This window comes from Ochotona princeps, chromosome 14 (genome assembly GCF_030435755.1).
Source record: "Ochotona princeps isolate mOchPri1 chromosome 14, mOchPri1.hap1, whole genome shotgun sequence".
Lineage (NCBI taxonomy): Eukaryota > Metazoa > Chordata > Mammalia > Lagomorpha > Ochotonidae > Ochotona > Ochotona princeps.
This window is the reverse complement of record NC_080845.1, coordinates 2,153,314-2,180,787: the sequence shown is the minus strand read 5'-3', so window position 1 is coordinate 2,180,787 and position 27,474 is coordinate 2,153,314. Positions and strand designations below refer to the sequence as shown.

General features: G+C 46.5%; 1 protein-coding gene across 2 annotated transcripts in view; it reads right to left on the bottom strand.

Moving 5' to 3' along the window:
* The window catches only part of SETX (senataxin), a 62,424-nt gene that overhangs the window by 16,395 nt on the left and 18,555 nt on the right, over positions 1-27,474 (bottom strand). For both annotated transcript variants that reach the window (XM_004593468.4, XM_058672959.1), the window contains exons 8-18: positions 25,466-25,637; positions 25,248-25,335; positions 20,787-24,791; positions 17,050-17,149; positions 14,573-14,746; positions 12,240-12,478; positions 10,743-10,910; positions 10,082-10,238; positions 6,114-6,215; positions 5,835-5,950; positions 4,757-4,828 (exon numbers count right to left, since the gene is read on the bottom strand). In XM_004593468.4, coding sequence (XP_004593525.2) covers positions 4,757-4,828; positions 5,835-5,950; positions 6,114-6,215; positions 10,082-10,238; positions 10,743-10,910; positions 12,240-12,478; positions 14,573-14,746; positions 17,050-17,149; positions 20,787-24,791; positions 25,248-25,335; positions 25,466-25,637 — 5,393 coding nt within the window. The remainder of the gene's footprint in view (positions 1-4,756; positions 4,829-5,834; positions 5,951-6,113; positions 6,216-10,081; positions 10,239-10,742; positions 10,911-12,239; positions 12,479-14,572; positions 14,747-17,049; positions 17,150-20,786; positions 24,792-25,247; positions 25,336-25,465; positions 25,638-27,474) is intronic.

Genomic DNA, 27,474 nt, shown 5'->3' with positions numbered 1-27,474 from the left:
TGGCCTAGCAGCTAAAGTCCTCGCCTTGAACGAGCCAAGATCCCAGATGGGCGCCGGTTCTAATCCCAGCAGCTCCACTTCCTATCCAGCTCCCTGCTTGTGGCCTGGGAAAGCAGTTGAGGACGGCCCAAAGCTTTGGGACCCTGCACCCGCGTGGGAGACCCGGAAGAGGTTCCTGGTTCCCGGCTTTGGATTGGCTCAGCACCGGCCGTTGCGGCTCACTTGGGGAGTGAATCATCGGACAGAAGATCTTCCTCTCTGTATGTCTGACTTTCTAATAAAAATAAATAAATCTTAAAAAAAAAACCACCAGGAGCTACACTGCTCACTCTTCCTCTTCCCTAACGAGGTCAGAGCTGTGTTCTAAACATCTGGACATGCACAGGGCTCAGTCAAGTTCGATTTAACTCTGACTGGATACTTGCACAGCCGCAGAATCCTGGGGGAAAAACTATTACAGGTGCTCTTTTCATCACAGTTTCTGCCTCCATGACCCACACACTGAAGATATGGGGGGGTCTATCACCAGTGACAGTCACACACTGAAGATATAGGGGGTCTATCACCAGTGACAGTCACACACTGAAGATATGGGGGGTCTATCACCAGTGAAACCACACACTGAAGATATGGGGGGTCTATCACCAGTGACAGTCACACACTGAAGATATGGGGGGTCTATCACCAGTGACAGTCACACACTGAAGATATGGGGGGTCTATCACCAGTGACAGTCACACACTGAAGATACGGGGGGTCTATCACCAGTAACAGTCACACACTGAAGATACGGGGGGTCTATCACCAGTGACAACCACACACTGAAGATACGGGGGGTCTATCACCAGTGACAGTCACACACTGAAGATACGGGGGGTCTATCACCAGTGACAACCACACACTGAAGATATGGGGGGTCTATCACCAGTGACAGTCACACACTGAAGATATGGGGGGGGTCTATCACCAGTGACAGTCACACACTGAAGATATGGGGGGTCTATCACCAGTGACAGTCACACACTGAAGATACGGGGGGTCTATCACCAGTAACAGTCACACACTGAAGATACGGGGGGTCTATCACCAGTGACAACCACACACTGAAGATACGGGGGGTCTATCACCAGTGACAGTCACACACTGAAGATACGGGGGGTCTATCACCAGTGACAGTCACACACTGAAGATATGGGGGGGTCTATCACCAGTGACAGTCACACACTGAAGATATGGGGGGTCTATCACCAGTGACAGTCACACACTGAAGATATGGGGGGTCTATCACCAGTGACAGTCACACACTGAAGATATGGGGGGGGTCTATCACCAGTGACAGTCACACACTGAAGATATGGGGGGTCTATCACCAGTGACAACCACACACTGAAGATATGGGGGGTCTATCACCAGTGACAGTCACACACTGAAGATATGGGGGGTCTATCACCAGTGACAGTCACACACTGAAGATACGGGGGGTCTATCACCAGTAACAACCACACACTGAAGATACGGGGGGTCTATCACCAGTGACAGTCACACACTGAAGATACGGGGGGTCTATCACCAGTGACAGTCACACACTGAAGATATGGGGGGGTCTATCACCAGTGACAGTCACACACTGAAGATATGGGGGGTCTATCACCAGTGACAGTCACACACTGAAGATATGGGGGGTCTATCACCAGTGACAGTCACACACTGAAGATATGGGGGGGGTCTATCACCAGTGACAGTCACACACTGAAGATATGGGGGGTCTATCACCAGTGACAACCACACACTGAAGATATGGGGGGTCTATCACCAGTGACAGTCACACACTGAAGATATGGGGGATCTATCACCAGTGACAGTCACACACTGAAGATATGGGGGGTCTATCACCAGTGACAGTCACACACTGAAGATATGGGGGGTCTATCACCAGTGACAACCACACACTGAAGATATGGGGGGGGGTCTATCACCAGTGACAGTCACACACTGAAGATATGGCGGGGGTCTATCACCAGTGACAGTCACACACTGAAGATATGGGGGGGGTCTATCACCAGTGACAGTCACACACTGAAGATATGGCGGGGGTCTATCACCAGTGACAACCACACACTGAAGATATGGGGGGGGTCTATCAGTGACAGTCACACACTGAAGATATGGCGGGGGTCTATCACCAGTGACAGTCACACACTGAAGATATGGGGGGGGTCTATCACCAGTGACAACCACACACTGAAGATATGGGGGGGTCTATCACCAGTGACAGTCACACACTGAAGATATGGGGGGGTCTATCACCAGTGACAACCACACACTGAAGATATGGGGGGTCTATCACCAGTGACAGTCACACACAGACTTTCTCTTGCCATTACTCGCCCTCTCCTTCCATTTTCTCCCTCTGTCACTCTGCCTTTCAAATAAATAAATCCTAGAAATAAAAATCCATGGAAAAACAAAATGAAAATGTTTATTTTTAAAAAGGAGTTAATGGAGGACATGCCATGTTCTACAGGGACCTAAGCATCCTCAGATTCTGACAGGCGTGACCACACGCTCCATCGTCTTGCAAAGAGCCCATGCTCTAGGAGCTGCAGCGCAGCGCTTCCTTCCTTACACCCGCCCTAGCCACCGTCACCCCACTTGTAAAGACTGGGACACCAGATGGCTCCCCACGGCCAGCCGCTTTCTAACACTCACACAATCCACGAACCCATCGTCATGACCCATTCATCCGCAGCACCACATCTACTGTTTCTATGGGGTGAGATGAGGAAGCCACACTTGGTTAGAGGGTTTTTTTTCATATTTACCCAGAACTAAGATAGGAAGAAGATAATTTAAAATCACTTCTTTCTTACATATCTCAAATTGTAACAGAATTGACCCTCAGGTTAAATGAAAAAATAAAATAAATGTAATTCTACCGTTTTCTCCACTTGCATAGATGTATCTAATTTTTCACAATAAACACCAAAAGAAGCATCAACAGGTTGTTTGGATTGTTTCACAATTAAATGGGGACCTGCCGGGTGGCTGGACTGCCCTGCAGCATCAGTAAGGAAAGCGAACACCCGCTGGCAAACCCGGCCTGGGCACTAGAGCAGACCAGATGAGAGTGGTGCCTGCTAACCCTCATGTGGTCACTGCTGGCTCCCGAGACTTCCCTGTTGTGGGAGAGACTTCTGCACTCGAACTATTCTTTCCAGAATAATCCCCAATGGCAGCCCTGGAAGTGCACTTCATGACAAGCATTCATCCTCCTAAGCGGGACAAGGTGGGAGTGCATTTGGATATTTTGAAAAGTAGCTGCTCCCCGACCCACAGACCCACGGACCCACACAGGCCTGTGGTGGAGCCGGGCTTTGGCAGTGGGAGACCAACGAATTCTAATCCCTGGAAACAGCTTGAGCGTGGACAGGCTCTGAGCGCTGATAAATCCATCTCATTTTCAACTGTCAATCACTTCTGCTTGGCCAAGACTTCCTGTTGCATTTAAGGGACACAGGAACACTATAGAACAAGAAGCCCAGGTACCCTTTGTTCTTTGGTGATTAAATGCCCAACAGTAAATCCACAACTCAGGATTTACTGTTGGAAAACACAAAGAGAGGCTGGGCCCGGCGTGGTGGCCTAGCGGCTAAAGTCCTCACCTTGAACGCCCCGGGGTCCCATATGGGCGCCGGTTCTAATCCCGGCAGCTCCACTTCCCATCCAGCTCCCTGCTTGTGGCCTGGGAAAGCAGTCGAGGACGGCCCAATGCATTGGGACCCTGCACCCGTGTGGGAGACCTGGAAGAGGTTCCAGGTTCCCGGCTTCGGATTGGCGCGCATCGGCCCGTTGCGGCTCACTTGGGGAGTGAATCATCGGACGGAAGATCTTCCTCTCTGTCTCTCCTCCTCTCTGTATATCTGACTTTGTAATGAAAATAAATAAATCTTATAAAAAAAAAAAAAAAGCATCACCTGGTCCCATGACTCCTCGTGCTTGCAGTCCCAGCGTCGGGACAGACAGCCACCAGCTGCAACGTGCTGCTCTCCCTCTGGTTTGATTTTGTCTTTGAGGAGGGGGAAGTAGGTTTTCTTTTAATTTGTTTTTAAAGATAAGATTTGTTTATTTTTACTGGAAAGGCAGATATAGAGAGAGAAGGAGACAAAGATCTGTCCTCTGATTCACTCCCCAAGAGGTCACAATGGTTGGAGCTGAGCTGATCCACAGCCAAGAGCCAGAAGCTTCTTCTGGGTCTCCTATGCGGGTGCAGGGTCCCAAGGCCTTGGGTCATCCTCTACTGCTTTCCCAGGCCACAGTCAGGGAGTTGACTTTAAAGTGGAGCAGCTGGGTCATGAACTGGTGCCCATATGAGATGCCCACATGTGCAAGGCAAGAATTTAGCCACTAGACTACCACGCTGGGCCCTCTTTTAATTTCATGGATCCTTTCCCCCTTTATGTGGTGATCTAGCAGCACTGGTAAAGCAGCTAAGCAATTCTTCAAAATAGGCTGCATAGTCAAGTCTAAGTTTATTTAGATTCTGTAGATAGACAAGCTTTGCCAAAACTGGAGCATTAAAAAAAAACAAATACAGCCCTCATTAATAACATCGTGACTTTGTTTTCAAGTGCAGAGTCCTCCACTCTGCCTGGCTCATCAGGAAATTTTGAGAGATCTTATGTTTTAGAGAAATACTTTCTGGTATTCCAAAAAAATCTTCTTAAAAAACAAGAAAACGCTACAGCAAATTACTTACCTCTTTAATTTTAGAAGCAAGTTCCTGCCTTTCTTTTGAAACTCTGGCAATTTTTTCATCTAACTCTCGCCTCTAGAAAAAAATCAAATTGCACCATTAAAAGTAAATCAAGTATTTTAAAACGCTTTCAAGTATACCACCTTTCACGGCCAGACTAAGCCTGTCTTTTTACCCGTGAACATCTGACTACTCCAGCTCGTTTGCTCTTCACCAGCACAGCCCCAGCACCTTCTCACGTCTGCGTCCGGTGTGGTTCTGCCTCGCGTCCCACACAAAATGCTGTTTTCCTACTTAGCCTGCAAAGCCCTGGAGCATTATTCCTGCCCTGAATTCTAGGTGGTTCAAACGAGATGGTCACTCACACCCCAGGTTCCTCTGGCCACTTTGGTGAGCACATTAAATGGTGTATCAAAGCACGACCCATTTCCTTAAAAATACGGCTTGAACCTGCTTGCCCACACAGGAAATACTCGGATCTTTCCTTGGAACTGGGAGACCGTCACTGGGGTGCCAACGTGCGCTTCTGCAGCCCAGGGATGCTGGGATTTGTCTTCTACTGGAGAAGAAATGGCGAATCCACAAAGCAAAACAAATCAAAAACTGGGTGGAAAAATGGCGTCAGATGAGCCTCTGGAACCCAGTCTCTAGCAAAGCTGACCCACTTCTGGCTTGACCAGATGGGAGTTAGTAAATTCCCTTTCTGTTTAACCTAATTTGAAGTAGGTTTAACTTTTAACTGAGAGGTCTAATAACTTCAGTGTAGCTTTAAAAAATCAGCCCGATTTAAGACAGCACCTGCTTTTGTAAATGAAGTTTTATTAGAACATGGCCAGATTCATCTGTCTGTCTATTACTGATGGCTGCTTTCACGCTACCACAGAGCTGAGTAGCTGTCGTGCACGGCCTAAAACATTCACTGCTTTTACAACAACCAAGGGGATGCTGACCCACCTAGTAAGGCACGCCACTTCAGTATGTGCTATCTCCAGACAGTAGCAACAGCCAATGCTCCACAAGCAGTATGTGCACCTGCGCTGAGCTACCGCTCGGACACGATTCCCACAGGGCCAGCTCATACCTGTGCCTCCCGTCCGCCTCGGCACAGAGCGCGCTGGCGGGAAAGCTCATCCAGCTGACGGTCCAGGAACTCTTTTCTCCGGTGCATCTCCTGAACATGAGACGGCAACTCTTTCTCTAATGACAAGGAAAAGTCAAAAATCACACGCAAATTCCAGCAAACACAGCAAACAGCACAACTAGTTCCCAGAACTAGACGATCTCGAGGGTCTCCAAATGACCTTCAGTGCCCAGAAACAGACCAGAGAAGACACCAGAATACCATGGATTCAATACTTACTCATCCTGTGGTTAACCTGGCTGTCCAAACTGAATTTTAGAACTTCATTATTAATAGATTTTTCAGGACCCAGTCTTACTAAATTTATATCTCCACAGTTTCCTGTTGGAAAAAAAAAATTACACTTAAAGATCAGTAAGGATACTGCCAACAAACCCCGTCTCTATATGTAACACCTATTCTTAAACAAATACATTAACAATCAGAGAAAGGAGCTGACATAAACCAACTACCTGGAACCAGAACAGGGATTTCTGATACATGATTTCAGAGAATCTTCTAGCAATCCTCCTACAAAGCCAGTACCCATAGTCAAAGCTGTCAAAGTCACATAAATACCACAGAGCACAGCTGGAATTCTATTATTTTTTTTAAAGATTTATTTATTTTATAGAGCCCGGAGCAATAGTGTAGTGGTTAAAGTCGTCGCCTTGCATGTGCCAGGGTCCCATGTGGGCGTCAGTTCTAATCCCAGCAGCTCCACTTCCCATCAGCTCCCTGCTTGTGGCCTGGGAAAGCAGTGGAGGACAGCCCAAAGCCTTGGGACCTTGCACCCGCATGGAAGACCCAGAAGAGCTCCTGGCTCCTGGCTTTGGATTGGCTGAGCTCCAGCCATTGTGGCCACTTGGGGAGTGAGTCATCGGACGGAAGATCTTCCTCTCTGTTTCTCCTCCTCTGTATATCTGCCTTCTCAATTTAAAAAAAAAAAGATTTATTTATTTTATTGGAAAGTCAGATTTACAGAACTGGTGCCCATATGGGATCCCGGGGCTTTCAAGGCAACGACCTCAGCCGCTAGGCCACACCGCAGGGCTCAAGTCAGATTTACAGAGAGGAGAGACAGAAAGATCTTTGATGTGCTGATTCACTCCCCAAGTGGCCGCAATGCCGAGAGCTGAGCTGATCCGAAGCTAGGAGCCAGGAGCTTCTTCCTGGTCTCCCATGCGGGTGCAGGGTCCCAAGGCTTTGGGCCGTCCTCTACTACTTTCCCAAGCCACAAGCAGGGAGCTGGATGGGAAGTAGCATAGCTGGGACGTAAACTGGTGCCCATGTGGGACCCAGAGTGTGCAACGGGAGTAGAATTTAGCTATTTGAGCCATTGTATCGGGCCCTATTGTATTTTTTAAAAAAGGATTTGTTTGAAAGAGTGATAAAGAGAGGGGAAGATGGAGATCTTCCATCCACTGGCTCACTCCCTAAGTGCTTCTAGCAGTTGCAGCTGGGCCAAGCTAACGCCAGGAGCCAGGAGCCAGGAGCCAGGAGCCAGCAACTTTGTCTGAGTCTCCTTCGTGGATGGCAGGGTCCCAGCACTTGGGCCACCGTCTGCGGTCTCTCGCACACAGGCAGGAGAGGGACTGCGAGAGCCAGGACGGGGACCATCACTCTGGGAGAACTCTGCTGTCCTAAGTCGCTGCATAAAAATCTGCTGCGGGGCCCGGCGGCGTGGCCTAGCGGCTAAAGTCCTCGCCTTGAACGCCCCGGGAGCCCATATGGGCGCTGGTTCTAATCCCGGCAGCTCCACTTCCCATCCAGCTCCCTGCTTGTGGCCTGGGAAAGCAGTCGGGGACGGCCCAATGCATTGGGACCCTGCACCCGTGTGGGAGACCCGGAAGAGGTTCCTTGTTCCCGGCTTCGGATCAGCGCAGCACCAGCCGTTGCGGCTCACTTGGGGAGTGAATCATCGGATGGAAGATCTTCCTGTCTCTCCTCCTCTCCTCTCTGTATATCTGACTTTGGAGTAAAGTAAATACATCTTTAAAAAAAAAAAGTCTGCTGCAACACCCACCCCCGAGCTCCCTTCACTCCCCACTTGCCCAGGCTGCTGTGCCGCGGTATGTTCTGTAGAACACAGCCTGGCGACGTCAGCACACGGGCAGGCGCTGTGGTACAGTGCAGGAGGCTGCCACCTGACATGTCCTCCCGCAGGCATGGTGTCCCAGCGCCTCCACTTCCCATCCAGTTTCGCTCCATGTTCCTAGTCAGGCACACAGCATGCCATGACTGAACTGTCTGCCACACAGGAGACGCACAGGATGCCTGGCTCCTGGCTTCAGCCTGGCCTCACCAGGCTCCTGCAGGCATTGGGCCAGTTAAAGAGGAATGCAGTGCTCTTTCAAATAAAATATAAACTGAACTAAAAACAAAACAAACAAACAAACAAACAAAAGCAGCACTTTTTAACAATGGACTATCAAGCACTGGTACATATTAATGCATATTTGGATTTCCAAAATAAAATCTTATTTGCCCATTCAATCCTTGACAGAGCACTCAGCACAAGTGTTTGAATCTATGTTCCATATTGTACTGCTACTGCCCAATCTCGCTAATGGACATTCTGGGCATAACAATTGTTACCATTATAAACAGCACTTAGCCTGTCCGTTACACCATGTTCATTCAGGTTACTACATTTTAGTATTGAAAAATCTTCTGCATCATTAGGCTAAACTATGGCCATTGTGTCAAGTTTTAGTAGCATTTACCCCAACCTGACACATCATATAGGTCTGTCTCTCCCCTTCCTCTGAAAGCTAAGTCCCTTCAAAATAAGGTTCTGTTTTTAGTCACTGCCTGTAACAGTGAGTGGCTGGCACACAGCAAGTGTCGTAGCACAGACTATGTCCCGGGTGAACAGCTAATCCTCACAGAACCTGAGGCTCAGTTTTGATCCAAGCCTGGCCCATTCTTCCAGATTTAAGGTCATCTCTAATCAACATTTACTTGAAGGTGTCAAAACTGTGTACCTCCCTTTTGTTGCCATCAGAAAAGCAGATGGTGACCTGGAACTCAGCCACAATGAACAGAGCAGGCCGCTCCACCCTTCACGCTGCGGGGTGAGCTCACAGGGGCACAAGAGTACCTTCCAGGGGTCAAGACACAGTGAGTTGGGAATCAGGTCTCCAAGGCAAGGGCTTCCCGGACAGGCGCAGTGCTGTCTAGGTGGGCCGTGTCTGGTGTCTACGCACCTGAGGGTCTGGCTCTCTTTAAATCAGCACTGACGTGTAATTCACATCGAGTAAAATGCAGAGATACTAAAAAATCTTTAATTTGGGGCCAGTGTTGTGGCAGTGTAGGTTAAGCTGCCACCTGTGAAACTGGCATCCCAAATAGGTGCCAGTTAGAGACCCTGGGGCTCCACTTCCAATCCAGCTCCCAGTTAATGGTCTGAGACAAAAATCAGAGGATGACCCCGAGCTTGAGTCCCTGCCACACACGTGGGAAGCCTCCTACATGAACCTCCTGGTTTGGGTCTGGCCCATCAGGAAAATGAACTAGCAGAAAGGAGATCTCTCTTCGTAATTCTTAAAAATAAATCGTAAAAAAAAATTGAAACATTAAAAACCTTAATGAGCTTAACATATGTCTGTTAGGCAAACTATCATTTCAATAAAATACTCCATTTTAATGTGCGTTAGAAAGCAAGTGGTCCTGGCAGAGCTGGCAGCGTCAGTGCTGCTGACCCGGACCAGGGCTCGCAGCCACAGCACCGTGCTGTCTGGAGGTTCAGCGGAGAAACACACCAACAGGGAACGACAAGAGGACCGGACCACAAACACAGCTTGAGCTTTCTGCAGTGAGACAACGAAGAACTGAATTTCTTACATCAGGCGACATCTTAAATGGGCTTCTGGTTTCACCTCACCTTACACGTCACTTCCTCCAAAAGCCCCCCTGACTTCACACACCTGAGTCTCGGAGCTTTCTGAAGTGGCCGCAAGCAGACGGCGGGTTAGGGGACACTCACCGCTCTGTGACTGTCCACTGGGTCATCCAGGTTTCGCCGTGGAAACCTGGCAAGGCACAATTTCTCAACAAAAGAACTGGCAGGTGAAGTGAGCTGACACGCATCCATGGGCCACAGCTCCAAGGAGAAGCTATTACCAGGACATACCTGCTCTGTCATTCAAAACTGCCCACACTAAACACCAAAAACCAAACCAAAATTAAAAACCCATGTATCATACCCAAAGGATTCTTCTTGTCTTTACATTTTTCCTTGAATTCGAGGATAATTTTTTTCATGAGCTCATCCACAGCTGCGTTAGAAGGTGCACACACAAGGACACGGTTCTGTTTGATTTTGGCGTTGAAGTTCTCATCAGGGTGTCCTTTCCTCTGGTTCTACGATTTGCCACACACACACACACAAATGCCAATGAGTTCTATTTCATAATTTCAAAGTTTTTCTCTATTTCCATGTATTTTCAAAACTTCCCATAAAGATATCAAAATTAATAAAAGCATCTCTATCTTATATTGATACAACAAAGTTAATATGGCACAAGATTTGTGACTGAGTTCATCAAAAACCTGCTTAATCAATATTCATCAACAAAACGACACATGTGGGATGGTTTCCTGGCAGCGGTGCAAGCTACTATGAAATCTTGGGGACAGCCATTTCAGTCTGTAGGACTTGTTTCACACAAGAAGGGTTTTCTGATGGTTTAAGTTTATGTAACTTTCCCTTCCCCTGCCACCCTTTTCTCTGATTGCAGTTAGACATAATATCCAAAATACACACAGATGCAAAAGGAACAGGCACTTTAATATTTACATGTCATTAACTCAAGCCAAGTTAGACGACACACCAGTTCACAGCATCCAGCTCCTTGCCACACCCACCTCTGTCAGCAAGCAATAGAGAAGGCCGACAATTGTTTTTGACTTTCCTGTTCCCGGTGGTCCATGAATCAAACAGATTTTGGCGACTGACGGTAAGTGTTTGACCATGGCGTGCGCAGTCTCTATTGCCTTCTTCTGATCCTCGTTGAAATCCCGTAAGTAATCAATCTACATAGAAACCACATTTGTGACAATGAGCTTCTTCTACAGTGACACAAAACAAAAGGTTTATTTACCATGACTGGGCAACACCATAAAAATACCTTTAAGAACAACTTTCACTACTGGAAAGGTAATTATTACTACCTACAGTCTGTCGGCTTCAGTGTATCTACAAATACTCATGTTGCTTTGAGATTCTTATAATCAATTACATTAATCTATACTTTATTTATTTTTTTCCATTTTAGTCAATTTTCTCCAGACAGTAAAAGCATCCCAAGATGCTTTACCACAATGTAGTATGATGGAAAAGGCATTGTTTTCACAATGAGGTTTAAGGATAAATTTCAGGTTCCCCTGCAAGCTAGGTCCCTACACTCCTAACCTCACTGTACCATTCATTGTACGTGAGATTCCTGAACAGTTGAGAATTACTAAAATAACGCACACCAAAGTCCTAGCACAGAACAGAGAGGGAAAACAGTAGGTTCCTTTTGCATTTCCCTGTACTCATTTCCTAGAATGTACACACTTCTTATATTGCAAACTATGCTGCTACAAGATCAACATATCATCTCCATGTGCAACATCAGTTGGTTCACGTCTCTTTCATTCACGAACACTGACCACCTACAGAACATTCCAACAGGACACTGATCTAACCTTTTAAAATTGCTCTTCCCGTACAGCTTCAAGTATTTACTGTTAATCTAATGGCACACTTCGCAAAACTAACGTGAAATACCATTGTGCTTCTGCATGAACATGTCTTTGTTGAGACATACAGCAACTAAAAATGACACTTCAACATCCCAATAAACAAGGCCCGGCGAGAACCCAAGTATCTATGTAACTGTGTCACATAATACAATGTAATTAATGAAGTTAAATAATAAATAATTAAAAAAAAAAAAAAAAAAACAAGGCCCAGCGGCGTGGTGGCCTAGCGGCTAAAGTCCTCGCCTTGAACACCCCGGGATCCATATGGGCGCTGGTTCTAATCCCGGCAGCTCCACTTCCCATCCAGCTCCCTGCTTGTGGCCTGGGAAAGCAGTGGAGGACGGCCCAATGCATTGGGACCCTGCACCCGCGTGGGAGACCCGGAGGAGGTTCCAGGTTCCTGGCTTCGGATCGGCGCGCACCTGCCGTTGCGGCTCACTTGGGGAGTGAATCACTGGATGGAAGATCTTCCTCTCTGTCTCTCCTCCTCTCTGTATATCTGACTGTAATAAAATAAATAAATCTTCAAAAGCATGACATCATCTTTAAAAAAAAAAAAAAAAAACCATCCCAATAAACTTTTCTTTCACTGGTTATCATACGCTAATGACTCACAATTCTCTCCGATGACATAGTTGGTAACTCTTGCATACAGAAGTCCATGGAGCATGGCTTCAGGACGGCTCTGGCCAGCTGGTTCCGACCACTCAGCAGAGACATGGCCTTCAACTTCCTCTGTGTAGTCACCAGAGAACTGATTACAACACATTTAAATTTCACAATTTCATTTGATTTGCCTGGCAGATCGTCTTGAGTCTGGATGGAGAGGGAACACTCAGACTTCCCATTACGCACTGTTATGGAGAAGGAGAAAAATCAATTTTAGTTACCAACGAACAAAGTCAGGTACATTATCCTCCAATTTGCCTTCTGTTCAATACGTGATGTAAGTAACTGGCTTAAGAACTAGTTACAGAACGGTTCCTGACAATCAGCTGTTTGTCCACCACAGACGCACTTTCTACATGATGCAAGCAGATGACCATACACCAGGCGGTGGTGCATGCTGGAGAGGAAGCAGGGAGACAGAGCAGGGTGATGACGTTATGGGAGAAGCATGTAAAGAGGCTGCTCAGGAAAGGCCTTCCTGATGAGATAACCTTTGAGAAGGACTTGAAGGAAGGGGAAGAAGCTATGCTTTGTCAGGAGCAAGGAGCAGGCAGAGGATCAGCAACCATCAAGACCACGTCGGAGACACGTGTCAAAAGCATTTCAGAGACAAGCATGTGGCAATATGACTCGAAGGAAAAGCAAGGAGAGCGAGATGAGAAAGTAGAAGGTACTTGCAGGCCCTGTGGGATGATGCTGAATACCACACAGCACCAGGCGGGACGCCCCCAGACTGCTCTGGCAGAGGAGTCCCAGGGGCTACCTGACATGGTAAAGGCACTGCTCTCACTGCAGAACAAAGAATACACTTCAAAGGAAAAGTGCAGAAGCAAAAAGAGGCTGTGTGAAGGAACTGAGGTAAAAGCGAACGGTGCCTTGGACTAGGATATAGCAGAGGTGAGAAATGGACTTTACATCTACTGCAAAGAAAGTCAACAGGATTTACTAATCAGCCAGACGTTGAATAGAGGTGGGAAATGCCCGTATACAGTGGAACCTTCGCTCTGGCCCGCCAAAGCAATGATAGACAGGACACAGAATTTTACACATCTATAGTAGGCAACTATTCAGGTTAATTAGTTCATATGGCCTGTGAATGATGTAAATACTCAAATGGCTCTTGGCAGAAAAAAATTCCCAGCCACGATCCCAGGTATAGGAGAACAAAAGGACCATGGATGCTTCCCAGGTTTTGGGGTTGGGCAACTAAGAGTGAGGCCTTACTCATGGAGATGGGAAAATGAAGTCAAATAGATGTCAAACAGAAAATCAGGTATGCACTGTTGGCCAAGCAGGTTACAAAAATCTAACATATCTTGGGCCCAGGACAGTAGCCTAGTTACTAAAGTCCTTGTCTTGCATGGGCCAGCATTCCATATGGGCGCCAGTTCATATCCCGGCTGCTCCATTTCCCATCCAGCTCCCTGCTTGTGGCCTGGGAAAGCTGTCAAGGACGGCCCAATGCTTTAGGACCCTGCATCCACGTGGGAGACATAGAAGAGGCTCCTGGCTTTGGACTGGCTCAGCTCCAGCCACTGTGGCCATTTTGGGAGTGAACCATCGGACGGAAGATCTTCCTCTCTGTCTCTCCCCTCTGCATATCTGCCTTTCCAATAAAAAAATAAATAAATCTTAAAAAAAAAAAAAAAACTCCAGCAGATCTCAAATAGACATCAGACATACAGTACTGATCCACGATGAGATCTCTCAGAAGCACGTATCGAACAATGCTGATGACAACCTTGAAAAGATGACTTACCATCCCGGGACTAGTTTTTGAGGAGCTGGGAGTGCCTGTAAATCACCCTGCCCCGTATGACAGGTGCTGCTGAAGTCAAGGCAACCTCGCACTACCTCCAGCAGAGAAGTCTCCTTAACACAATGGATGCAGGTTATGGAACAGTAGACGCCTCAAGCTGCCTTAAAGTGTTTGGCTCTTCTTCACAGTAATTAGCCACAAAACCAAGGTTGTAAATTATTTCAAGATGTAACAGAGGAGTTTGCAAATTGTTTTATGACAAACGAAGTGGTATACCAGAAGAGAACGTTATAAAACAAAGCTTTTAAAAGTAATAAAAATAGAGTATTTTCCATATTATGTTTAGGAAACAAACACTGCATGATGAAAAATCAACACAGAAAATATGTCCTGTGGTGTACAGCATCTGCAGGGCCGCGCAGGCGCATCTGCAGGGCCGAGCAGGCACAACTTGGGGGGGGAAACAAGAGGCTGGGCTTGTGCCCAGCAGGTCTCTCATTAGTGTCTTTCATTTACTTACTGACTGAAGTGCGACGAAATTTATGAACATAACCACAATGGTATTTCTGGAGATCTTGTACACAATTTCTCTCTCCATCTTCCGTCTCTTCATTTAGTTGCTCAGGAACCAAAAACACCAAATCATTTTCCTTTGGGTGAAGCTGTTTAGCCAGTTCACATTCCTCTAGATACACTAAAAAACAAGCCAGTTTTTCTATAACTCTAACAAAATTATTTTAAATAAGATTAACACAAAAATTAAACCACTGCATTAAATTCACAAGTACACAGTCCAGTGTATTTTATGAAAGCAACCATGTAGACTTAATCAAAAACAATCTGGACATGCATTTGGAAGACATCTATGTCCCATATCTGCTACTGGATTGTGTTCCAGCTCCGCTAACTATCACAGCTGCCCTTGAATATACCAGCTGGTGGGGCAGCTGGGTCCCTGGCACACACGGGAGAGGTCTGGTCGACTTCTTGGCCCCTTGTGTTGGCCTAGCCCAGCTCAAGCTGCTATGGGCACACAGGGGATAAAGCAGGAAATGAAAGCTCATTCTCTCTCTGTCCCCGCCTTTTTGGCTCTCAAATTAAAATTTCAGAAATGTTTTCTGGGGCTCTTCCTGCAATGCCTGTGTACCATATGGGCACAGAAGTGGCTACTCCATGCCTACAGCCGATGAAAAACAGAGGAAGACGACCCCGCAATTTGGGCCCCTGCCCTCCATAGGGCAAACTCTCATAAAGCTCCTAACCCCTGGCTCCAGGTTGGCCCAGTGACGGCCACTGAGAGCACCTGGGCAATGACCTAGTACATGGAAAAGCTTTCTGCCTCTGCTTCTCTGTCTCTGTATCTGACTTTCAAATAAACTAATCTTAAAAGCCGAGCCTCTGCCTGCCACGCTGGCATCCCATGGGGAAGAAGTTTGGGTGTCAGGAAATCCACTTCCCAGTCAGCTCTCAACTTGTACGTAGCCTGGGAAGGCAGCCGAGGCCTTGGGACCCTGCAGCCATGTGGGAGACCTGGAAGAGGCTCCTGGCTCCTGGCCTCAGACCAATTCAGTTCTGGACGTTGCGGTCATTTGGGGAGTGAACCAGAACATGTGGAACCTATATCTCACTGTCTCTATAAATCTGCCTTTCCAATAAAAATCACCGGTTCAGTTTAGGCCATGGCGGCCACTTAGGAAGTGAACCAGCAGATGAAAAATCTTTCCCTGTAAATCTGCCTTTCCAATAAAGATAAATAAATCTTTCTTTAAAAAGTTACACTAATGAAGACACTGAGGTATTGGTAGAAGGCAGATATACAAATAAAGAAAACAGAACAAAGTGTCCAAAATTACATCTGCAATCAAGGCGCCAAAGTAATCAATGCAGAAAGAACCGTCTTTCCATTTTTTTAAAAGACTTATTTACTATTATTGGAAAGTAAGATTTACAGAGAGAAGGAGAGACAGAGAACAACATCTTCCATCCACTGGTTCACTCCCCAAGTACCTGCAATGATCAGAGCTGAGCTGATCCAAAGCCAGGAGCCAGGAGCCTCTTCTGGGTCTCCCACGCAGGTGCAGGGTCCCAAGGCTTTGGGCCGTCCTCCACTGCTTTCCCAGGCCACAAGCAGGGAGCTGGATGGGAAGTGGAGCAGCCAGGATACGAACTGGCGCCCTATGGGAGCCCGGTACGTACAAGGCAAGGATTTTAGTCACTAGGCTACTGTACTGGATCCAAGAACAGTCTTCTCAAGGAGTATCAATAAAAGCAGACATTCAACATCAGCAGCCATGGAGTAGACACAGAGACCAAACCGAGGGACAGCTGTCCAAATGAGCACGAAAACTAAACCATTCAGCTTACAAGACAACTCCAAGAGTATCTTTGTGAGCCAGGGTTAGGCAAACATTGCTTAGGGCACAAAAAACATAAGCTACATAAAATGTTAATAAACTAGATGACATCACAATTAAGATTTTTGCTCTTCAGACAGGAAAATTAAAAGGCAACCCACAGACTAGGAGGAAATACTTGTTAGGTTATGAATCTGATAAGTAACCTGCCTCCAGAGATAAGGAACTCCTGTAACTCCAAAGCAAGACAAACAATATAACTAAGAAACAGAAGAGCGCCCGGCACGAGAACCTAGTGGCAAAACCCTCGCCTTGCATGTGTCAGAATCCCATATGGGCACCGGTTCGCGTTTTAGTTATTCCACTCCCCATCCAGCTCCCTGCTTGTGGCCTGGGAAAGAAGTCGAGGATGGTCCTAGGCCATGGGACCCTGCACCTGCATGGGAGACCCAGAAGAGGCTCTGGGCTCCTGGCTTTGGATCTGCTCAGCTCTGCTCATCGCAGCCACTTGGCGTGTGAGCCAGCGGATGAAAGAATTTTCTCTGTCTCTTCTTCTCTCTGAAAATCTGCCTCTCCAATAAAAAGAAATCTTTTAAGAAAAACAAAAATAAATAAGTCTTTTTAAAAAACAAAAAGCACTCACCTACAAACTCCCTGTATTTTTTCTGTTCACCAGGAAATTTCCGCAGATGTAACTGGTAGAAGTTCTCTTTGTTTGGAGAGCTGATCCATTCCTGGGCCACCTGTACAGAAAGAGCAAATTAACAAAGCAAGACCAAACCAGAATGTCTTCAAAGAAACAATGTTTTTCAAAGTAAACAGGAGCAAAATCCAGCACATAGACTCTTAGTGACAAATGATTATTTTGTGGCAGTTTCATGAAAGTATCTAGAACTATCTTGTCCACTCTGTAGCTCCATGTGGTTATTTCACTTAAGCTCATCAAAACTCTACAAATTAAAAATTGCACTGCTCCAACTGCTGACTCCCCAGTGCCCCCATGGCCTCTGGTCGGCACACTGCACACCGAGCTCAGCACAGAGCCAAGAGTACACAAACACTGCCTGCTGTCACTCTGTCTCGCAAATCAAGTAAAAAAATATTCTGGATAAACTAAACATTTTTGAACATAATCAGATGGCTGGGCTCTCAAGAAAATTATCTTAAGGAAAAAAAAAAACCCTTGATTAAACATCAACTGCTCCCGGGGAGTTCCCGCAGCCTCTGGCCACAGGACAGCTCCTGCTCACACGCCCATGCGCGGCCTTCCTCTTCCCTTCAAGAGCTGAAGACAAACAGTGATCTGTGCTCTGGGTCCCTTCTTCACCCTTACCAATTTTCTTGCATCAATTTCTTCCTGTCTATATAGCTCCTTCTTATCAACACACTCACTGAAGATCTCACTTCCTGAATCATCTCCTCACTCTAGCGCCCAAGTTTTCACAACGTTCCTTCCAACCGCTTCCATTCGAGCTGTGAGCCTACTCACTCGACCCATCCAGCATCACCGCCTTGCTGTTCCCCCTCCTGCTCCAGACCTCAGCGAGAACAGACCGCTACCTTCAGCTCATGATCAGCTCCAGACTGGAGGGCCTTGTGACTCCTTCTAAATTCCGACTCTTCGGGTGTAGCTTCCAGCGGACATTCACTATACAGTGCGGTATTTCACTGTGTTTTCTGTGTGTACTTAGAGAAGTAGTACTATACTACAGTGAGATTTTTTTCCTCCGTATTTCTAAAGCTGCCCAGTACTGCCTGCTGCATAGTATCCCCCCACATGCAACAGGTACAGCTTACTTATCCACTCCAATGACATGAACAGTCCCAGAAAATCCGGCAGAAACCAATGGCCTGAATGGACACAGGTACCTAATCCTCTGGGAAGCAAACCACAGAATGAGACCGTGAGATCAGGGCCTGTACTGTGGCACAGTGGGTAAAGCTGCTGCCGATAACACCCATAACCCACACGGCTGTCAGTCTGTGTCCTGGCGGCTGAACTTCTGATCCAGCACCCTATTAATGGCCTGGAAAAAGCAGTGGAACATGGCACCACTGTTTGAGCCCCCGCACCCATACAGGAGACACGGACAGTTTCTGGTTGCTGGCCATTGTGCCTTCTAGGGAGTGAACCAGGGCACGAAGCTCTCTCCATCTCCCTCTTTCCAAGAACAAATATGAAAGACCACTTGAGGACAAGCCTCTGCTCCCCACATTCTTCCTCATTTCAGTGAATGTCCGTGCACATTTCCACCAGGATTTTCCTTCTGTGAACTGGCCCCCTGTTGCCCATCTTCTGTAGACTCAGAGCAGTTCTGAGCATGTTTATGTGGACACGTGTTTGTGTACAGCTCCTTGGCAACAGGAAAAACCCTCTCAACCACAACTGTCCAGTTCTTTTCTATTTAGGGGAAATTTCCGATTTTCTTATTAAGTATGTCTTCTTTCTTCCCCCTGAGCTTCTTTACAAGCATGCATTGGCACTTCCTTACCATCCTACCCACTCCCAAAAACTCATTTTCTGGCTCTTGCTTCGCTAGCAGAGGCAGCCCTCCTGATGCGCCTCTTTGCAGCAGCAGCCCGCTCCATCTGTGTCGCCGCAGCACCACGTGAAAGGTGCCCAGGAAGCAGAGGAGTCTCCCCGCTAACTCTCTGGACCCATAGCATCACAGCTGCCTTCCCCAGCCAATCCCTGCTGCCATTCTCCACACAGAGGTCACATTTGAGGCTAACGGGCAGAGACAACAAATCTAAGTTTTAGGTTGGACGGGAAATGCCACTCGTACTGGAGAACAAAAGAAAAGGGTGGGAGGCCCTTGCTAAAAGAGTGCACATTTATCTACTTCACATTTCTGTTTAAATGCAAGGGTTCAAAAACAAATATTCTCTTTCTGCCATGGATGCCACTCCACATGCTACGCAGCCTCCTACCTCCTGGCCACCCTTGGGGCAATGCTTCGCCCAGCGCCAAGGACATCAAGACGACACTGGACAGCGTGGGCACTGAGGCAGATGACAGCCGGCTCAACAAGCTCGTTGGCGAGCTGAACGGCAGGAAGGCCGAGGATGCGACTGTCCCGGGCCTCAGCAAACTGGCCAGTGTGCCAGCTGGCGCCATGGCCTAACGGGCTAATCTGGGTGCAAGCTCACGTCCCAGCGCTCCACTTCCCAGCGCTCCACTTCCCAGCGCTCCACTTCCCATCCAGCTCCCTGCTTGTGGCCTGGGAAAGCAGTCGAGGACGGCCCAAAGCCTTGGGACCCTGCACCCACGTGGGAGACCTGGAATAAGCTGACAGCTCCAGCCACTCTAGTCAGTTGGGGAGTGAACCAGCAGATGAAAGATCTTTCTCTCCATTTCTCCTCTCTCAGTAAATTTGTCTTTACAATAAAAATAAATCTTAAAAAAAAAATAGATATCCTTGGCATCAGCCACTTTAGAATGCAAGACTCAATGTTTCTAAGGGTTGAAACTGTTTTCATAATTCCCTAAGTATTGCTATACTCCACCTGAAGTAACTGGCAAATCAATTACTACATTTCATGTTCTAAACAGAACCAACCAAATCTACCCGAGTCCATCCCAGCAATGCCTTCAGAAGTGGACGCGGACTCCCAGCAGAATGAGCACGCCCCTGGGCTAGAGTTGAGATCCATGTCGAAGCCAATGGCTTATTTTTAAGAAGACTAAAACTATCAACTAAATAACATAACTCAAATCCACTAATAATTGCTGACCTGTACAGCCTAAAACTACGAAACAATGCTGTGTAAACTACATGACTGAATAAGGTCAAATTGTCACTAGATCAAACTCCATGAAAATATCAAAATGACTTTCCAAAACAAGATTAACTCATTAGGACAAAGAAAACAGAGGCAACAAAGCAGAAAATTTTTGGAATCTGAAAAGTATGTGGATGAATGACAACTAAGAGAAAGTCCCAGAAGTTGAGTAACACCTGGGAACAACCAAACATCTAACTCCAGGAGGATCACTGAGAAGACACTAACCTCTAATCCGCCCCCCCCAAAAAAAAAACCTACAGAAACATTCAGGATTTGTTTGCATGCTTCAATGTAATTTGCCCTTTGCTACCATCTCAAGAAAAAGCAGTCAGAACCTACACGGTAATACATAAACAAAAACATGGAAACTTCTGCTGCTCTGAGATACCAACCCTTACTTATTTGCTGATAAATTTCTTCCTTTGTTATTACTGAACTTCGTATACTAACAACCCTGCAGTGAGTCTGTGAGCTAAAGAGGCGAGGGCCAACCCAGTGCGTCCCCACCATCTAGAGCAGCGTGGCTGGCACACACGTTAACAGAAAACCCCAAGCAATACCTAACCCAGAAGGTTCATCACTTCATATACTTACTGTTTCAAAAGTATTCAGTATCATCAAAGGCAAAAAGATGTTAAAATAATCTTCACAGTCCTGAAATCTGACAGGCACAGGTCTGGAGATGGACTGACAAAGACTTGCTGGAGGACCACACTGATCAAAGTTCAAAAACATCTCGTATTTCCACTTTAAGATCTCATTAACAAAGGCATTAGAGAGAGACTGTGACGCAAAGAGAGTGTTTGTTGGAGACGAAGTGAGGAGAGACCTGCTTTCCCCAAACGGCAGTGTGCAGCGCTGCCTGCTGGGATTATTTGGAACCTGAGGAAGGCCAACATTGCACAAGCTCTGGATTTCAACCATCGGCTTTGACGAGACCGCAGAAACTGCAAGTGGTTCTTTTGGAAGAGACTGTCGCCCACTTGGTTTATTTTTTAGAGATGACCGAAGGGCAGAAGTGTTCTCCAACGACTTTGAAAGATTAGCAATCCGGGAAGTGCTACTTGAGGTAAAAATCTTCCTAGTGGAAGGTCTCAAAGGTTTAGCAGCAGCAGGCAAGGCAGGCTTCCGAAACACACCGTCCTCGGCCGCCCCAGCCTCCGCGGGCCTCGCGCAGTGCTCGCCAGGGCTGCTCGTGGTCCCAGCACAGGCTCGGTGCTCGCACGCTGGGCCATGCCCTGACTCCGACTGCAGCTCACTTCCAGAATCAGCTGCTCCATGAATTACTTCAATCAGTTGATCATCGAAAGTCTCCATCTGTGAACACAGATCCATATCTTCAGGATCATTTTGGGTTAAAAATAAAGTCTCGTCAGCGTCACTGCCGCACTCCGGCTCTAGCTCCTTCAAACCTGCCACCTCCATCCCACGTGCTGTCAGGTCGGCTCCACCCACAGGCTCTTCCGAGGTAGAAGCAACTACTTCAGCTGCTGGGACTCTCTCATTTGCCACTGTAAAATCACACTGGTTCCACAGAGCAGCAGCAGCAGCAGCAGCGACCTGAGAAGTAGAATTTGCTTTTAGGGTTTCTGGTTCAGAGGGAGTGCATTTTACCACCTGCTCTCCATTGTCAGACATATCACATTCTGGCACAGATGCTTCACCAACCTGGGCTGTGTGTGGTTCAGCACCTGCAGCATCTCCAGTGTGACCATCACAGAATCCCTGTACGTTCTGCTGGGATTTGGGTCTCACCTGCCTACGCAAACGGACATCTTGACATACCAGCAGTTTCTTATTATTTCTTACAGACAGAGTCTGAGGAGCGATCAATTTACTCTTCTTCCGTGTTTCAACCACTCCAACAGTTTTGCCATGGTCACGTAACTGAACTAAAGAATCTAAAGATCTCTGGGATAGTTCAAAAGCTCTTCGAGGAGCCTTTTTCAGACCAAGTCTCTCAACTGTAGAAGTTGGCTCAGGACACTGGCGAAATTTCTTAGGCGGTACTACTGCAGGAGTTGTTCTACAACTCAGGTAGCTGAGACTTCTGTTCTGCCCTTTCCTGGCTTCTGCAGGCGTCTTCCTGGGGCCTCTCCGGCAGGTACGAAGCTTGCAGGGAGGTTTCCTGGGCAAAGCCACAGTGGCTCTGTCAGCACTGGAGTCGGGAGTCACCGTTCTTTCATCTGCAGACTCAAGATGGTTTCCAGAGTGATGCCTCCCTTCCTCAGCCTGCTCTTCATTTCCGGTAGAAGATGAAGGCCTCACAGGCTCTTTGGCCACAGGCTTTTCAAGTCGTTTTCTCTTAGGTTTGATGTCAACTTCACGACACTCCTCGCCAGTAACATCCCTCTTCTGTGTCTCCGTGTGCCCTTCCATGCCCTTGGCCCCCTTCCCAGGGCACACTTTAGAACCACTGTTTGCAATGTCCCAAGCACGTGTGACACTGAATGCACGCATCACCCTAAACGATTGTTCAACTGGAATCTTCTCCGGTTTCGTTTCTTGCCAAGCAGAGTATACCTCAGATTCACTTTCAAACTCAAACAACTGAGACTCACTGCCCTCAGCCTCCAAGAGGGACCTCACCATTTCTCCCTTTGGGAGCTTTTCTTCCCCAGAAACTACCGAAGCACTCTGCTCTGGACAGACTTTAATGCATTTTTTGTCCTGTTTCTTGTGTTTCTCAAAATCCAGAAGCCTTTCTTCTTCCTCATCATCAGAATCTGAAATTATAATAACCTGACCGCAGCTGTGGTCCCCAGCATTATCCTGGTCGGCTTTAAAACGTCTTTTGTCATCTTTTACTTTCCTCTGTAGCGGGGATGAGCTTCTCTGAGTTGAATCTGATGGAAATTTAATAACACTAGCTTGAGCTATTAAGGATAATTTGTGGAGGTCTCGGTCTACCTGAGAATCTGTTAAGATGTCCGATTTAGGACTGAAGCCAGGGCCCTGGTCTCCTGCCAGGTTACACAAAAGCACATCTGCACTCTTGTTCATGTCCTTGTCTCCTGATTCACGTACAGTCACACAATTTCTAAAGGGAGATGTCTTATTCACTGAGGTAGGCCTCAATTCTGCACAGCAGCCCAGATTCTTACCAACAGGGCTTTCCTGATTTTCACACTTGTTTCCATGGGAAGTATAGCTGTCTAACTCTTCATTTTCCAGTTCTCTTTTTTCACAATTCAGAAAACCACTGGGGACTAAAGACAGATTTTGCCAAAAGCCGGCCCTGCTCTGATCGGCTGCATCCTTCCTTGAACGTAAGCTCTTCGCGTCAGCCACAGCCACCTGCTCCTCGACGCTGACAGCATCACCGACGGAAGCTGCTCTCCGGCTCTGCTTCTTCAGGACGTCTGACAACTTTGCACAGATCTCGTCTTTCTGTGCCTTCGTTTTTGGTTTGGAGATCTTACCGTCACCCTTTAACGGAGATGGGGACACTTTTCCCAGCGAGCCAGAGCCAGGATCAGTTACAGAAGGCGCGGATGCTATGACTCCTACATCACACCCCCTTTCAGAACCATTTCTTGAACTACACTTCTGCAGGTTGCATGAACAGGTCTCTTCTGCTGACTTCTGCCCCCCTGTGCTCGTTTTGGTTTGACTACGAGCTCTTTCAGTAAAATGACTTCTACTATTTTGCTTTAAGCACGACTGAACCGACAGATCATCTCCTTGTTTCAAATCCGTCATATAATTTTCCTCATTATCTTCTACAGTGCTACTTGCTTGGATCAATACATTCTCTTGCATGTGATGTCCGTCAGCTTTCATTTGTTCTTTAGAAACTGTGGGGCTGGAATTATCTAGACAACGTGTCTCTTTCTTACATTTCTTCTCCATGGGGTCACTTTCTTCTTTACAAGATATAGAAGGAATTTTACAGGTAGGAGTCGGATCCACAGAAGTGTTACACTGAGGTACTTTGAATTTTATATTTCTAATAATTTGTTTTAAACAAGTTTGTAATTCGTGTGTTTCTTGACTAGTCAGTTGACAACCTAGAGATAAATTTTTCTGACGAATGAACCCATTCAGCTTGTCCTGGTACTGCTTACAAAGGGTCTGCTGCCCCAGCTGGTAACCTTCTTTCAGCAGACTCAGAATCAAATGCACAGAAGCAAGCTGGACAGAGTTGGCCGGTGATGAGAACACGTTCACTCCAGACGACCTCTCAGAACTCCGTGCAAACGCAGTGGTAGGGAGCTTGGCACACTTCACCACCGCTTCTACCCACTGCTGTGAGCTCACCCAGAGCAAATGCAAACATTTTTTATTTTTATGCAGTTCAATCACTGACACCAAAATCAAAAGAAAAAATTCAGTGACTTTGTCACACACTGCATCTGTTTGATTGAGGACATCTTTCACTTCGGAGTGCAGATGGTGGATAACCTCTACGATGTAAGCCACACCCAAATCTTTGAGATCCATGAGGGATTGAACAAAAGGGATGAACCACAGGAAGGTACTGTTATGAACACGCATGTCTTGACCAATATCTGACTGAAGTACATTGGCCAATGTTTCCATTTCTTCATACATGTTAGGACAATAATCTGGGCAAATGGCTGATCTCCACCCTGCATCCTAAAACGGAACAAATACTGAAATTTAGGTAAACAAGCAACTGTTCATAATGGGTTTTACCCCCAAGATGTAAGAAAGAAAATGTATTTCTCGAAGTTTTTTGTCTTAGTTAGATATATATATGTATGCATTGATGCTAAAGTCTCATGAAAAGACAAACATATATCCTATTCACATACTCTGCAGCCTTCTTTCATGAGCTGGCTTTGATTTCTAGTAATTCTACTTATCTCTCCCTTAACCCATAAACTCAAGTAAAATCTAAGTTCCCAAGTGTGCACAGTATAGAACCCACTCCCCCTCCCATACACAATGCAGCCTGGATCATCAGAAGGCCTTTTTGTAGCAGTTAAGAAAAGCTACATATCATAAAAGCAGCAATTCTAACTAGTCATGTGAAACACTCCACACATAAAACCAATACAGGGTCATCTAAATTCATAGAATGTTCTATACCTTTTTGGTCTTTTCAGGATTGTAACTGTATACAATCTGGCTACAAGTCACCATATCATCCAAATATGACTCCGGCTCTAACTTGGTCCTTCAAACATCAAAAACAAACAGAAATTACTGCAATGAAAGAAAAGAACGGAAACCCCCTCTTGTTAAGTCAGTTGTCAGTCTTTAACCTGACAGAGAGGTTCATAACTTCTGCTAAGCACTTAACTGACCTTACAGAACTGCTCCGAATGTTTTGGATCTCTCTGTTGTAGCTCACATTGTTGATAATGGTTTGAAAGGCCTCAATAGGATCAATAAGTTGACCCCAGACCTTGGACCCAAGGCGATCCAGAATCACCATGAAGCAGTGTAGTGCTGGCCAGAAAGGATCCATACTGTCATCTGAAATGAAATGCAGCAACAATCAGAAAAATAGAAAAAATAAACGGAGGATCAGTACATGTTACCAGAGGCCTATAAGGTACAGAGGCCTATAAGGTACAGTATCTATAAAATTCTATACATGCTAACTATAATCCTTTATGAATAGGTGCCTCTCAGGTTGGTTAAAGAATTTATTATTGGGCTGGCACGATAGTGTAGTGGTTAAAGTCCTCGCCTTGCACGCACCAGGATCCCATATGGGCGTCAGTTCTAATCCTGGCAGCCCCACTTCCCATCCAGCTTCCTCTCTGCGTGTGGCCTGGGAAAGCAGTGAAGCACGACCCAAAGCTTTGGGACCTTGCACCCGCATGGGAGACCCGGAAGAGCTCCTGGCTCCTGGCTTTGAACTGGCTCGGTTCCAGCTGCTGCAGTCACTTGGGGAGTGAATCATCGGATGGAAGATTTTCCTCTCTGTCTCTCCTCCTCTCTGTATATCCACCTTTCCAATAAAAATAAATAAATCTTAAAAAAAATTACTTTGCTTTTATTAGAAAGCTAAATATAGAGAGAGGAAGAGAGACAGACAGGAAGATCTTCCATCCGTTGATTCACTTCCCAAGTGGCCACAATGACGGAGTTGAGCCAACCTGAAGCCAGGAGCCTCTTATGGGTCTCCCACGTGGGTGCAGGGTCCCAAGGCGTTGGGCCATCCCCCACTGCTTTCCAGGCCACAAGCAGAGAGCTGGATGGGAAGTGGATCAGCAGGGATTAGAACCGGTACCCACATGAGATCCTGGTACGTTCAAGGCAAAGACTTTAGCTGCTAGACTACCACAGGGGGCCCAATTTGGTTGATGAAATTTCATGGTATCAGTCACGACTACGTGGAATCTTTTTCGTCATCCACAATGTTGTACTCACCTCTAAAAACACTAATATTTATATTGGTTAACCACCTAGGAAAACATGCTAAATTCAGGTTACTAAAAGCAGGAAGTAACTCTAACCAACTGACTGCCATTTTAAAGTATCCAAAGTTTTTAGGAAACTTTTGCTGAAACTGGCTTGCTGCTCAGTCCTGCTATGCACATTATGTGTGTACACACTGTTTGTCTAACACTTATTAAGAGCTCTCCCCATAACTGATTTACCGATAAAAACGTACTCATAAATTAATATCACTAGGGCCCGGCGGCATAGCCTAGCGGCTAAGGTCCTCGCCTTGAAAGCCCCGGGATCCCATATGGGCACCGGTTCTAGTCCCGGCAGCTCCACTTCCCATCCAGCTCCCTGCTTGTGGTCTGGGAAAGCAGTTGAGGACGGCCCAATGCTTTGGGACACTGCACCCGCGAGGGAGACCCGGAGGAGGTTCCTGGTTCCCGGCATCGGATCGGCGCACATCGGCCCATTGCGGCTCACTTGGGGAGTGAATTATCGGACGGAAGATCTTCCTCTCTGTCTCTCCTCCTCTCTGTATATCTGACTGTAATAAAGTGAATAAATCTTTAAAAAAAAATTAATATCACTAAATTAACACAAAAATATTTTTGGCTCATGTGACTTAAACCTGCCAGGCAATTTTACATTTGTTAAGAAGAAACGTTTTTAAGTCATTTCATTTACATTTGTTACGAAGAAATGTTTTTGCATAAGTTCACTGGTCAAACAGGTTATTCATGTTAGAGTCTCACTGCTCTCTATAATGTAAATTTAGTTTCTATGGTTGTTTGGCAAGAATACCAACTTCAGACAATAACCATGCCTTTATAACATTTTGGTTTCTTAGGTAATTTAAGTTTGCAACTAAAACATGAATGTTTCCAACACCTGTACTTTTGTCTCAAATGTATAGAAG